The sequence below is a fragment of the Thamnophis sirtalis genome, unplaced genomic scaffold, assembly GCF_051295495.1.
Source record: "Thamnophis sirtalis isolate CommonGarterSnake01/CBP01778 unplaced genomic scaffold, rThaSir2_p1.2 scaffold_8, whole genome shotgun sequence".
NCBI classification, from domain to species: Eukaryota; Metazoa; Chordata; class Lepidosauria; order Squamata; family Natricidae; genus Thamnophis; species Thamnophis sirtalis.
In genome coordinates, this window is record NW_028261388.1 from 59293165 (window position 1) to 59307823 (window position 14659).

The 14659-nt window shown below is 35.4% G+C and overlaps 1 protein-coding gene across 1 annotated transcript in view; it reads right to left on the reverse strand.

The window, feature by feature from the left end:
* The window catches only part of USP9X (ubiquitin specific peptidase 9 X-linked), a 197140-nt gene that overhangs the window by 64929 nt on the left and 117552 nt on the right, over positions 1-14659 (reverse strand). Inside the window, exons 23-30 of the mRNA XM_087721771.1 lie at positions 10532-10662; positions 9125-9403; positions 7860-7985; positions 6614-6739; positions 4026-4192; positions 3086-3194; positions 958-1104; positions 632-778 (exon numbers count right to left, since the gene is read on the reverse strand). Coding sequence (XP_087577897.1) covers positions 632-778; positions 958-1104; positions 3086-3194; positions 4026-4192; positions 6614-6739; positions 7860-7985; positions 9125-9403; positions 10532-10662 — 1232 coding nt within the window. The remainder of the gene's footprint in view (positions 1-631; positions 779-957; positions 1105-3085; positions 3195-4025; positions 4193-6613; positions 6740-7859; positions 7986-9124; positions 9404-10531; positions 10663-14659) is intronic.

The window sequence follows — 14659 nt, forward strand, 5'->3', positions numbered from 1 at the left end:
TTTTTAGAAGAGAGGATTGCTTACCTCCAAGAAAGCCTAAATCCCATAACTCCATTATGTGACCATAATTCAGAAGACTGTATATTATTTAAAAATATATACGAAAAATGCCAGGGTGTTTGTTAATAAAGTTTATCAAACCAATTTAGCCACAGCTGAGAGGCCAGATAATAACAACAGTTATTTGAATAAAAGATTTCCAGGCAGGGATATTTGCCCTAATTTTCACAGAGAAAATTGCCCTTAATTTGATCACAGATTTCTTGTCCCATTCTTATTTTAGTTAGGATTCTAGCATGCTTAAGATGAAATGAGATTTTTTTAAAAAAATTGGTGCATCATGTTACATTTACCCCAGTTACATAAAGGACTCTTTATTGAATGACTTACTTTTAGAATTTTATAAAAATTAAGAAAAGATAAAAAGCTTTTCCCTTCCTTCTCTCAACAGAAATTTTGCTGTGATTTACATATAGATCTTCTACATATTTTGAAGATTCAAACATTCAATTAATTTAAATTATCATTATGTATTTTGTAAATATGCTAACATTAATTATAAATTATAATTTATATATTTTTCACTTTGCTATTTTATAATTTTAGAACGTTTTGTACAGCAGTAACTTACTTTGATAAGATTAGCACCACCTTTTTCACAACCAATGTGGTATTTTTTTTCAGGAGTTTGGAATGCCAACAATTCTTTGGTAACTCCAAGATGACCTTCTAGAATAGTTTCCTCTACACCTGTTTCTCCTGTCCTTTTCACTTCATCCTAAGGAAGGAGAATATTCAGACACATGAATTTTCAAACAACATTTGAAGGGAAGTACATATCAGCTAATTTACTATAATTATTCCATTTTTTATTTTACATATTTGGATCCAAGGCAATTAACACTTAAATTTAAAACAAATTACAAGCGATGACAAAATAACAGGAATACAACTTACCCTGATCCTTTTAAGCCAATCAATTTCATTATTAAGCAGAACTTCAGCATTGGGCACATTAATATTACTATTGTAAGCATAATTTAGAAGATGTCTTAACAGAGTAAAGTAATCTCCTGAATGTTTAGCACGTTCTCGTGCAGTACTCTGAAACAAAATATCAACATAGTTGAAAATATACTTTCATTAATACTCACAATACAGAATATTTCTTAAAGTCTATGTCCAGTTCAGACCTCCTGATAAGCAAGATTCCATTAAATAAGCTTGCTCTCAAAAGTGCTATATCCACATGCTATATAATGAAAGTCTGCACTGTTAGAAATACTATATTTTCAAATTGTTCTTCTAGTACCACATGCTTTCTATCATATTCTAGATAGTTTTCAAAATTTATCCTAACTCTTTGGAAATATTCCTTAGTATGTGATGCAGGGATATCTTGGTACATGAAAAAAATGTAGTTGTATAATTTCTGGATGTGACCTAAAGTTCCAATTCAAAGCACATTTCATGCTCCTATAAATATCTTGATTTATTGCTTTAAATTCCATCCGCAAGTCAGTGCCGACTGGCGACTACGCGGAGGAGAGCCTTCTCAGTTGCAGCTCCGACGCTTTGGAACGATCTCCCGGTGGAGATTCGTACCCTCACCACCGCCCAGACCTTCCGCACAGCCCTTAAGATCTGGCTATCCCGTCAGGCCTGGGGATAAGACCCTAATCTCGCCCCACCCGAATGTTGAATGAATGTTGTGTTTTATCGGTTTATTTTTTTTATTCACATTTTTTTTCTTGTGTTGTCTTGCACTCCCTTCCCATTAATTGTAAGCCGCCCTGAGTCCCCTTAGGGAAAAAGGGTGGCCTATAAATGTTAAATAAAATGAAATAAATAAATAAATAAATAAATAATGGAAGTACTTCCTTTTGACTGTACAATCCATCAGAGTTCAGTAAAATCATTATTTGGAAAACAGACCACATGTATTCAACAAGCTTCTTTACCAGTATATTAGTAAAATAACCACGTTAATAAATCATACAATAGGCCTATACAATAGTTCCTCTCTATTTTGTTCAGGTCAGATGACCCCTGCAATATTAAGTCACATTATGATATTTTATGAAGGCCATGGACAAAGTGCAGCATATCCAAAAAAGAGCAATCAAGATCAAAAGAAGTCTAGAAGGAAATATGTACAAGTAGTTCTTGCTTAGTGACTGCCTCATTTAGCAATTGTACAACAGTGAGGAAAAAGTAACTTTATGATCAAATCCTTGCATGTACAAGCTTTGTATGTGTGTGAAGGAAAGCTGATTATAACCAGAGTAAGTTTCACTTAGCAATCACTTCTCTTGATGACCTAGTTGCTGATCCCAATTTGTCACTAAATGAGGAGTAGGAGTTTGAAGTCCTTCAATATGTTTAATATAGACAAAAGTGGGAGTACATGAAAATTGTTGCTTTGTCAATTTTTGTCAATAGTTAATTTTAGAATAGCTTTTTCTATGCTTTATGTGAATCCGTTCTGAAAATCACAGCCCAGCATTTAATACAAATGAATATAATGAAGCAGTCAAAATGTTCACTAGTAATAATTAATACAGTAAATTTGGGATCTTATTTTCAGTAGTTGCATTTTATGTTCTATTTATTTTATACTAATATTACATCTTTAAACAATATACTAATTAAAATATTGTAAGCATATTTCAACAAACATCAACATATTGATTCTAATGAAATAGACACATTTCTAATATAATGAAAATTTGAATCATATTGAAACAGAAGTTTAATATTAAAGACAAAAAGATTGAAGGGCTGCTCTAAGTAAAACTGTACCAGCATCACAGCAAATTACCCATAGATGTCTAATATATAATCATAATACAATTTGCATGAAACTGTCCATTTACGGGTTTATCATACAGTGTACATCTTCAGAAGGCAATTTACAAGACAGAATGGAAGAAAATCTGCATTTTTTGAATAAAGCCTTTTCATATATTGATTTGTTAATGTATATTGAGAAAAAGTATGGAAGTATGGTAACTAAAATTAAATATGTATTATTTCCTATGATATTGGAATATATATACAAATGATAAAGTTTAAAATGTCTTACCCCTAACACAGTAAATAACAGAGTTATAAAAAAAAGAAGAGGTCGTTGTCCCATACAACATCGGGTAGCCATTAAGAAGAACTGCTCCTGTGCCATTTGCCGAACAGTTCTAAAAATTTCAAGCAGAAAAAAGAGAAATTAATACACATTTTAAATAAAACTAATCTTAAAATTATTTAAAGGATAATACATTGTTACTCTCTTGTGTCCTTGGTGCAATCCATTATATCCTTTATATACTCATCAAATCTGATCTAGATCATTAGAGAAACCTCTGGAGCTGACTAAGATAACGTGGGGGGCTGCAATCATCCTCTCCCTTCTGGAAAAATAAAACTGCTTCTACTGATGAAACATTTAAAGCAAGTCTATCACAAGTGTTATACCTATTCATACTCAAGAGCTCCCTTTCTTCTTCTTTTTCACCACCATCACCAGCACTATCACCATCTGCCTATCCCAGGAATATTTTGGCTGGCTGTGTGACTAATATAAAAAGTTATTAAATATCAGAGATATTTTCTATTTTGTATCCCCCCTCCCTCTGATTGTTAGCCGCCCTGAGTCTCTCGGGAATAGTGCGGCATACAAATTGAATAAATCCAATCCAATCCAATAAGGAAAGGAACATTGTCCACCTCAGCAGCATATAAATAAAAATCTACCATAATACTGCAGTAGTTAGAACCCAGTAATAAAACAAAAATATAATAAAATAAAATCCAAATTACAGTCCAATAGTTCTGCATTATTTACTGTACTGACCACCTGCAATTGCTTCTAGAGGCATGGGTATCCAATGAGCTTGCTTTTATCAGAATCATGCCACAGTACTCTTTTGCATGTATATATGTGATGAATGTCATTTTTGTCATTCTGCCTGTCCTCAAGGATACTACTGAGCAATTGATAAAACAAATGAAATATTAAAATCACTTACTTGCTGTGACAATGCAGTAACAAATCAATGATAAATGTTTGCCATGCCTTTTCTTTACTTAGTGCATCCAGTGCAGTTGGAATTAAAGCAAAACAAAGCGTCATTGCTTCAAGTGCTTCACAGCAAACTTGTTCATCTTCTGAATCTGGTTCATTACCTGCATTTGTCTATAAAATAAATCAGAAATAATCAGCAGAGCATATATGATAAAGGGGGATAAACTACGTTCTTAATTGTTCCTTCAAGCCCAAAGAAGTTACGCATACTACCATATTTTTCAGAGTATAAGATGCACCTTTTTTCCACAAGAGACTGAAAATCTGGATGTGCCTTATACACTGAATACAACATTTTTTGCCTCCCAGAACCCCGCCCCCTTCACCACAATGGCCGTGCATAGCCTTATGGAAACTTTCAGAGAGCTCCTGAGGACTGGGGAGGGCAAAAATGAGCAAAAAATGGGCCATTTTTGCTCAATTTTACCCCCCCCCCGCAACACTCTATAAGCCTCCATAAAGCTATGCATGACCTTTTTTTGACGAAAAACGGGCTGGTTTTTTGCTCGTTTTTGCCCCCACTGCCAGGAGCACTCTTACACATTTTTTGGAAACCTCTTCAAAACCTTGGTGCTTCTTATACTCCGGTGCGTCTTATACTCCAAATATACGGTACTTAACATCACAAACTTTAATGGTATACTAAAATCAAATCTGAAAATGGAATTAAAGATTTGAAGAGCTGATAAAGCATACTGTGAAACAATAATCTAACTATGCTGAGTTGAAATAGATTTCATAGGAATTCAAATTACACACAAGGGATTGGTGATAATGAAAATTGCACAAGGGAGGGAAGTAAATACAACCCTTGGTCATGTTGCCTACTTATGATTATCTGAATCTAATTTTAGCACTTTGTCAAGAATCAAATATTTTGAGAAGAGGTTTTAATTAATTATCTGGATAAATAATTATTAGATAAATAGGTTTCTCAAAGGAATACCTTCTTTCCATAATCATTCACGTTCAGAGGAGAAATTAACAATACTCTATCTTTAAGATTTACTACAAAAACTCAAGCAACAGAATTTAACCTAAATCCAACACAAGCAGCAGCCATACTTCTTTTCTGAAATTATACAATTATATGATCAAATTATTATTTTAGTTTTAGTAAAAATAATAAACATTTAAGGCCAATTATATTTATTTTCAGATGTAGCATAGGGCACAGATGATACAACAACAGGTAAATATCTGCTTTTAATTAAAATTATTTCAATTAATATTTTACAAAAGTAAAATATTTCTTCCAAATATTTCACAGCATAAAAGAAATCCGACCGGAAAACATAAATGTCATGTGAGATATGCATATAAATACAGATTTTATGTGCATCTACAGCAGACAGTCAAACTTAAGGCCCGTGGGCCAAATCCCCCCTGTGATGGGTTTAGATCTGGCCCTGAAAATGGTGAGAAGCCACCCCCACATCACATTGCATTGGCCCCACGCCCTAGGGCGTGGGATGCACTGTTCCTTCTCCATCGGGTGAATCATGCGTTGCTGGGCGCCTGCCTCTCTGAAGGTGTGAATTTTCTCTAGCATGACGGTGAGAGACTGTCCCAGCAAAGTGGCACCATCCCAGATGCCACATTCGCCTCTCCAACTCTGCCACATGGTGGAGAGGGCAACTTGGAGCCAAGCTCCCGCCAATGCTTAGTTTGTGCCACCCTGTACTCCTGTCTCCCCATCCGCGGATTCAACTTTTGTCCCACCGTCCTTGTGGGAATAGTCTTCCAAAGACTATTGCCACTAGTAAGGATTGCTTATATGAATGAAAGATAAACGAAGAACATGCCTCTTGGCCTTACAATTACAAGGTAACCACAGAGTACAACCTTACCAGTGACTCCATCTTTTTTATAAAGTTGTACAATGGATATTACATTCCAAATCTAAAAAGCTGGTGGAAAGTACAAATAAAAAAAGTTGAAGAAATGTAGTTACACCAATTAGATTTCAAATAGGTTTAACAATCAGAAAAGATGTTTGGAGCCTGGAACATGGAAAGTACTTCTGCAGACAAGAGATTCAAATAGCAAGCCCTCCAGCTTTAGGCCTCTTGTCCAGGGTATGGGCGAGGCTCCTCTGGTGGACGAGGCTTTGGTGCTCACCCTGATTTCTCTTTCCACCCCTGGAGACCTTCAGATCCCCCTCCTAGTCTTGCCTGCCCCCCTTGCCGGTGCTCCTTGACATGAGTGATGTTGAGCCGGCCACACCCACTCAGCCACGCCCTCCTGGCCCTTTGAGGGCAACCATAATGCTGATGCTCAATGAAATTTGAGTTTGATACCTCTGATCTACAGATTTACTAAAACACAAAGAAATAATGAATTAAGCAATTTTGTGATAAAAGCAACAGCCTTAATTTTATATGCAGAGGTATGAAATTGCAAAGTTACTTAAATATTCTTTGAATAATTGTAAAAACATTTTTTCTACTAAGATATACTAACAAGTACACCAATAATATGGTTCATCTTATTAAAACAAATTAGAACTGAATGCTGGTTCAGTTTTCTTACCTTTTCATAAATTTTACTAATATCTTCATTTGAACTGAATACCAGTTGTACTGATCCACATCCAGAAGCCCATACAATTTTTTGCACTGCTCTAATAACACAAATATCAGGAATAAACTTTGAAGCCTGAAAACCGAAAGAGAAAAATATAATAAGTAATCTACCATTTCACACATTATAAGTATGTATTTAAAAGTGAATCCATAGTACGGAAACAGAATTAGTTAAAGACTATACGATAAAGTGGGCACAAAATTTTGAAGAACCAATAATGTTGGATACATGGGAAAAGATTTGGGTAAGAAATGTAAAATTTACACAAGCCCAAAATTTGAGAGAAAACTTTTATAAGATGTTTTATAGATGGCATTTAGATCCTAAAAAACTGGCCTCTATGTATCCGAATTTACAATCTAAATGCTGGAGATGTGATTGTGCTGATGCTACATACTATCATATATGGTGGACTTGTAAAAAGGTTAAAGTATTTTGGATAAAAATATGGTGGATTATGCAAAATGTTCTTAAAAAAAGGATAAAGTTTACCCCTGAGTTATTTTTGTTAGGTATAATTACTGATTGTACAGTTATAGAGGCTAACCTGATTTTGCATTTAATAACCGCAGCAAGAATGCTGGTGGCACAATACTGGAAGAAGGAAGATTTGCCTACTATTCAAGAATGGACATTAAAAGTAACAAACTTAGCAGAGATGGCTATAATATCAGCATATCTCAAGGACCATTCCAATGAGAGATATAAATTGGAGTGGAAAAGATGGATTGACTATACTCAAAATAAATATGGGACTAAGAAATTCCAGATAGTTTATGACTGAAGAAACAAGGAATGACATAATCTGTTTAGAGCTAGCCTAGCAAAGAGGAGTTAAAGCTCAAATGAAAGATGATATTAACTTTTTTTAGTTTATTTTAGAATATTTTTGTTAAAGATTTATACCCTGTATTGGTTCTGGGAAGTCGGGGGGTGGGGAGTGGGGTGGGGAGTGGGGTGGGGGTGGGGTTTGGGTGGGGAGGAGAGGGGGAGGGAAGTAAACATTTGTAAAAGTTTTTTTTTCAAAATATTCAATTAAAAAAAAAGTGAATCCATAGTACAGCAATCCATAGTTTTGTATCACTCACAGAAACACAATTTAGTTACCTAAATTAGCTTAATCATCTACTGCAGCCAATCCCAGTCTTCAAGCCAAAGAGTTTGGAAGTGCTCAATATCTAACCATACTAACCTCATCAGATATTTGCTGTGCAAGGCGTATTGCTACATTTCTTAACATGCACTCTGAAGTTGGATTGGGAATGTTCTGCAGAGCAGTTTGCAACACCACTGCCTGGTCATGAGTCGCTTGGTTGATCTGCAACAATTTATGTTCATTTATTAGTATTATTAAATGGATAACACATTCTGTTCAACAGTAAAAGTATATTCAGAACATTTTTTTCCACTTCTTTTATACAAATACAACCAAAAATATTAATATGAATGTTCATTTATCCTTATGATATGAAGTTTATTAAAATAGTACTGTACAGATAATTTCTCTATGACAGATTTCATCTCATACAAACTTTTAATATCATCGTATTATAAAACTTAATGCAACTGAAAAAGTCATGTCACTTTTTTCAGTGCTGATGTAACTGAATGGTCATTAAATGAACTGCTGTTAAGTTGAGGACTTCCCGTACTTTCTTTTCCATCATAAATCCTGAGTTGTTGTCTGTTTGTCTGTATGTCTATTTACAAGTCTATGATGCTCAATGCAAACAAGACATTAAGCAACTTTCAAAATAGTACAAACTTTGGAATAAAACAAATATAAAATTTGTAGCACAAACCAAACAGATATTAAGAAAACCTTTCATATTCATCATCACTCCAAAAAATTACACTACCAGTAATCAGCCAATCACTGGATATAAGGGTAGGAACCTTATATCATTTTATCAGTTCCTAATGGCTTTTAAATAACCAGATCTTAATGTTTTTCCTAAAAGCCAGCATAGTTATTGATATTTGAATGCAGGTAAGATTAAGACTTATGAATTTTCACTTCTCACTTATGCTATTCTCTGTTTACTTATTTACTATCCTTTCACTGGCACCTTACCAACTGTGATCATTAAATGGCTCCTGATGGAGAAATAAGCCTTATGTGATCAAAAGGTCCAAATAATTATTTCAAATTTAAGATAACAGCAGGAAGCATTCATACAGAAAATAATGTATGCTAATAAAATGACAAAGGAGAGGAAATAAAACCTAGTTTCCAGAACTCTAGATAAATTTATTTCGTTCAAATGCCAATGGGAAAAGTAAATGAGAACAGGATTTGAATAGGTATTTTTTTTAAAAAGGATTGGAAACTGTGTCTTTAACTTTTTTCTTTATTTATATTGTTTCTAACACTTTTTATTTTTCTATTTTTTAACTTTACTTTTTTGTTGTTTAGTTATTCAAAAATAAAAATTATACAAAAATAATTATGGTTACCGGTGACATTGGGCTTGTACCCTCTACAACTGGTTGACAAGCTTCTGCCACAGCTCTCACGTGGCCATAACCAATTGCAGTCAGCAGTAGCTTTGCTATTTTTAAAGCATTTAGGTAGGCCCCCCTTCTTGTTTCCATATCTGCATTTGGCAAGAAATTATTTCTAGTCAGCATACTCAACACCAGAGGTAAGCCACCACTTTTTAAGAAATTGAACTGAAAGTCAGTAGCATCTTCTCCCAGGGGCAAATTGGCAGGCATTAACAAGGCATAAACTACCTGGAAAATATAGAGAAAAAAAATACAAAAATGTCACTTTAATAAAATTGCTTTCAAAACTCAGTCATTAGACAGCAGGATTGTGTATGTGTGTGCATGCGCGCGCACGCACATATATACATACATACATACATTCACACACACACACACACACACACACACACATTAATATGATGATGATAATATCAAGATCCAAAAACTGAATTTGAAAGATTGTGGCATAAACTGCCTGCGAGGGCCCCAGTAGTTATCGACACGCTGGATGCCATACCAAAAAAATCTTGGACAGCACTTAGTAAATATATGATTGACAAAAATTTCCACATGTCTATTGCAAAAGGCAATACTGCTTGATCTGCACATATACTACCCTGATATACTATGACATACTAGTTGGAAAGAATCAATTGCATATGAAGATCAACATTGGCTAAAGAACTAACAGCTGTGATTTCACATTTTTTATACATAGCAATAATAATTGTATTATATGTTTAAGGCCACCCAACTTCCAGAAACCCCAGGTTTTCCCTATGTCCCTTGTCTAAAAATCTCAAAATTAAATAATATATTAATATTATTATTATTAATAATATAAGGAATAAATAAGCCCCCCTCTCAAATGATATCTACAATTCCACAAACCAGAACCCAGAGACATTTCAGTCCTTGGGAGAAGGGCGGCATATAAATCTAATAAACCTAAACCTAAATAACATAAGAAGATTTTTTTTTGAAAAAATATAGTATTAAATTAATCACTTCGGGAAAATGTTATCTCAAAATAATTACAAGCTTCTTTCTTTCAGTTATTAAAACGATGCCTGAATACCAGAAACATTTTTAAAAAAAATCAACGCTGGAGTGATACATGTCTTTTTTTCTTCCATTCAATTGTGTCCACTTCTCAGAAATTGCCTGGACAAGTTTGTAGTTTTCTTGTGAAGGTTTTTCAAGAAGTGGTTTCCCATTTCCTCCTTCTTATGGTTGAGAGAAAGTGACTGGTTCAATGCCACTGCAGCCAGCTTTGTGGCCAAAGACTTATGGTCTTCTGATTTCTATCTTGATGCTTTAACCACTAAGCCAAACTGGCTCTACACTTAGCCAAAATATTAACTCTACACAAACCTCTGTAAGATATAGCACTTGTGAAGCAGAAGGTCCAAAGAACAGAGAATCAAGGGATGGACTAAGGCTGCTGTCCCCAAGTTTTGCATGGTCTAAACAGATAGCTCTTAATTTCTCTATAGTAGTATTATCTGAAATATATAAAACAAAATTTAAAAATGATTCTTCCCCTCAAATATTAAGAAAAACATATTGATTTCACAAAACATCTTTAAAACTGAAATACACTGAAGTTACCTCAGAAATCAAACATCAAAAATATTTCTGAAATATGTTTTGACTTTATAACCCACATTTTTCAGGACTACATGACTACAGTGCTTGCCCAAGAAAACCTGTTTTTAAAGGTACTGCTATCAGATATAACAAATATGCTCACACCAGAAAATACTTTTCCCTTTTTGGATCTAAGTATAAACTTCTATTATATGACGTGCTAATTTTCAACTTTAATTAGAATTAAGTAAGCAGCATTGATTATTGTGCAGTAGTACGTTTAACAGCATATAGTAGATATGAAAAGTCTATACACTCCTGTTAAAATATCAGGTTTTTGAGATATAAAAGACAGAGACAAATCACTTCAGAATTTTTCCACTGTTAATACAACATATAAGCTGCACAATTCAATGGAAAAATAAACAAATCTTTCAGGGCAGAAAAATAAAAAAACCTTAAAATAATACGGATACAATAAATATGCACATCTTCTTATAAATAGGAATATAGATGTGTTCAGAATTAACCAATCACATTCAAACTCATATTAAACAGTAGTCAGTACACACCTGCCATCAATTAGTGTCTCTGATCAAGCTTATATAAAGTTCAGTTGTTTTAATAGGATTGTTCTGACATTTACTCAGTTGCCTCTTAGAGAAAAAGCCATGGTCTGCTAAGAGTTTACAAAGCATCAAAGGGATCTCGTTGTTGGAAGGCATCAGTCACAAAAAAAGGGTACAAAAATTTCCAAGGTATTGGCTATACCATGGAACACAATGAAGACGGTCATCAAGAAGTGGAGAAAACATCTATATCATTACTCAATATAGATTATAACATTTTTATTAAAATACTAGGGAATAGGTTAATGTTGGTTATTCAGCAATTGATTCATAATGATCAAACAGGTTTTATTCAAGGGAGACAAATGAGAAGCTATGTAAAACTAATTCTCAATACATTAGAATACCTGGGAAAGAACAACCAAATCCCTGCTGCGCTTATATTTTTAGATGCTGAGAAAGCCTTTGATCGAGTGAATTGGCAATTCCTGCTGAAAATATTGCAAAAAATGCAAATAGGAGAGCACTTTTTACAATCAATTAAAGCAATATATCAGGAAGAAAGCTCAAATCATAATTAATGGAAGTCTAACAGATTCATTTAAAATTGAGAAAGGTACAAGGCAGGGTTGTCCCTTATCCCCATTATTGTTTATCATAACTTTGGAACTATTGTTGAATAAAATACTGGGTTCAGAGGACTTACAAGGAATCAAGATTAGGCAGCAAGAATATAGAGTACGGGCGTTTGCGGATGATTTGGTTATAACATTAACCCAAGGAATCTAGCAAGATTTTAATGAATAAGATTAATCAATATGGCCAAGTGTCAGGATTTAAAATAAACTTAGGGAAAACAAAGATATTAGTTACAAATATGAACACTAAACAAAGGGATGAACTATAAGGAATGACAGGATGTGAAATAGTTAAAAAAGTCAAATATTTAGGAGTTTATATTTCAACCTCAAATGGGAAGTTATACAAGTACAATTACGAACCACTATGGCATAGTATACAGGCAGAGATGAAAAAATGGGATAAACTACAGTTATCTTTGCTGGGAAGAATAGCAGCAGTGAAAATGAATATTCTATCTAAATTTTTATTTCTTTTCCAAATGCTACCAATACTTAAAAAAGATGTGAACATGTTAGAATGGCAGAAAGGCATTAATAAATTTGTATGGGCAGGGAAGAAGCCGAGTGTAAAACTAAAAATAATGCAAGATGGGCGTGAGAGAGGAGGCTTGAAATTACCCAATTGAAAACTATATTATGAAGCAGTAGTTTTATCTGTAATTAGTGACTGGATTAACTTAACAGATGATAGAATACTTAATATTGAAGGGCATGATTTGGTATATGGTTGGCATGCTTATCTGCTATATAACAAAAAGGTGGATAAGAATTTCAAAAGTCATATTTTAAGGAATGCTCTACTGCGGGACTGGAAAAAATATCAATACAAACTAAATGATAAGATACCCATGTGGGCAATTCCCAGACAGGCAATAGAAAATATGAACATAGTACAAAAACAGTATGTAACTACTTACAGACAGCTTCTTACCTTAGAAAGAGGTGTACCGTATTTTCACGCAAATAACCCCCCCACGCAAATAACCCGCAGGTTTTCAAGATTTATGTAAAAAAGTTTTTGTACACCCCGCCTTCTTATATAACCCGCAATCACAGCCCGCCCCTTCCCGATCTCAGCACTTTCCCTCCCCAGCGCCCAGGCTTTCTCCTCCGTTCCCGCCTCCCGCCCCTTCCACCATCTCAGCAGTTTCCCTCCCCAGCGCCCAGGCTTTCTCCTCCGTTCCCGCCTCCCGTCCCTTCCACCATCTCAGCAGTTTCCCTCCCCAGCTCGCCCAGGCTTTCTCCTCCGTTCCCGCCTCCCGTCCCTTCCCCGACCTCAGCACTTTCCCTTCTCCTCCGTTCCTGCCTGTTCCTGCCTCCCGCTGTCGCATTGCTTCGGATTCTGCTTCGCCGCCAGTTCAGCAGCTCCTCGCCTTCTCTGGCTTGGAAGTCCGGCAGGAAGGCGGCGGCGGCGCAGCTGTGGCTCCGTTTTCAGGCCAGCCGCCGCCTCCCCTTCCCTTCCTGCCGGACTTCCAAGCCAGAGAAGGCGAGGAGCTGCTGAACTGGCGGCGAAGCAGAATCCGGGCTGCCGAGCACCGCCTGCGCTTCCTCTCGCCTCCTGCTTCTTTCTGGTTGCTTCGCCCATAGCCAGGGGCGGGGTTTTCACGAAGGCGTCCCGAAACCCAAGCAGGAAAAGGGAGAAAAGGAGCCCGAGCCGCCGAGCCAGCCCACTGCCGCGAGGAAAGTGGTGGTCCCAAGCTCTCCCTTTAGTTAATCTGTGTAAAATATTTTCCGTATACCCCGCCCACTTTTAAACACCGCGGGGGTGTGCTGTGTATGTAAAAAACGCATATAACCCGCGGGTTATATGCGTGAAAATACGGTACTACAATTAAAACCCTTGGATGTACTAAAAGAGGAAAAGGTAATTCAAACATGGTTTCAGTACGGGCAGTTACAGGCCAGATGGAAAATAGATCAAAAAATTGGCTTTATGCAAGTCGAGGATAATTTACTTAAACAAATTAGAGATCAAAGTCCAATGCATATAAAGAGATTATAGAATGTATTAATAGAAATGGACTCGGAAACAGAATTAGTTAAAGACTATACGATAAAGTGGGCACAAAATTTTGAAGAACCAATAATGTTGGATACATGGGAAAAGATTTGGGTAAGAAATGTAAAATTTACATAAGCCCAAAACTTGAGAGAAAACTTTTATAAGATGTTTTATAGATGACATTTAGATCCTAAAAAATTGGCTTCTATGTATCCGAATTTACAACCTAAATGCTGGAGATGTGATTGTGTGGACACTACATACTATCATATATGGTGGACTTGTAAAAAGGTTAAAGCATTTTGAATAAAAATATGGTGGATTATGCAAAATGTTCTTAAAAAAAGGATAAAGTTTACCCCTCAGTTATTTTTGTTAGGTATAATTACTGATTGTACAGTTGTAGAGATTAATCTTAATAACTTAATAACTTCAGCTAGATTGTTGGTGACGCAATACTGGAAGAAGGAAGATTTGCCTACTATTCAAGAATGGACATTGAAAGTAACAAACCTAGCTGAGATGGCCAAAATATCTGCATATCTTAAGGACCATTCAAACGAGAGATACAAACTGGAGTGGAAAAGATGGATTGACTATACTCAAAACAAATATGGAACTAAGAAATTCCAGATAGCTTATGATTAGAGACCAAGAATTATAAATTGTCTAGAGCTAGTCCAGCAAGGAGGAGCTAAAG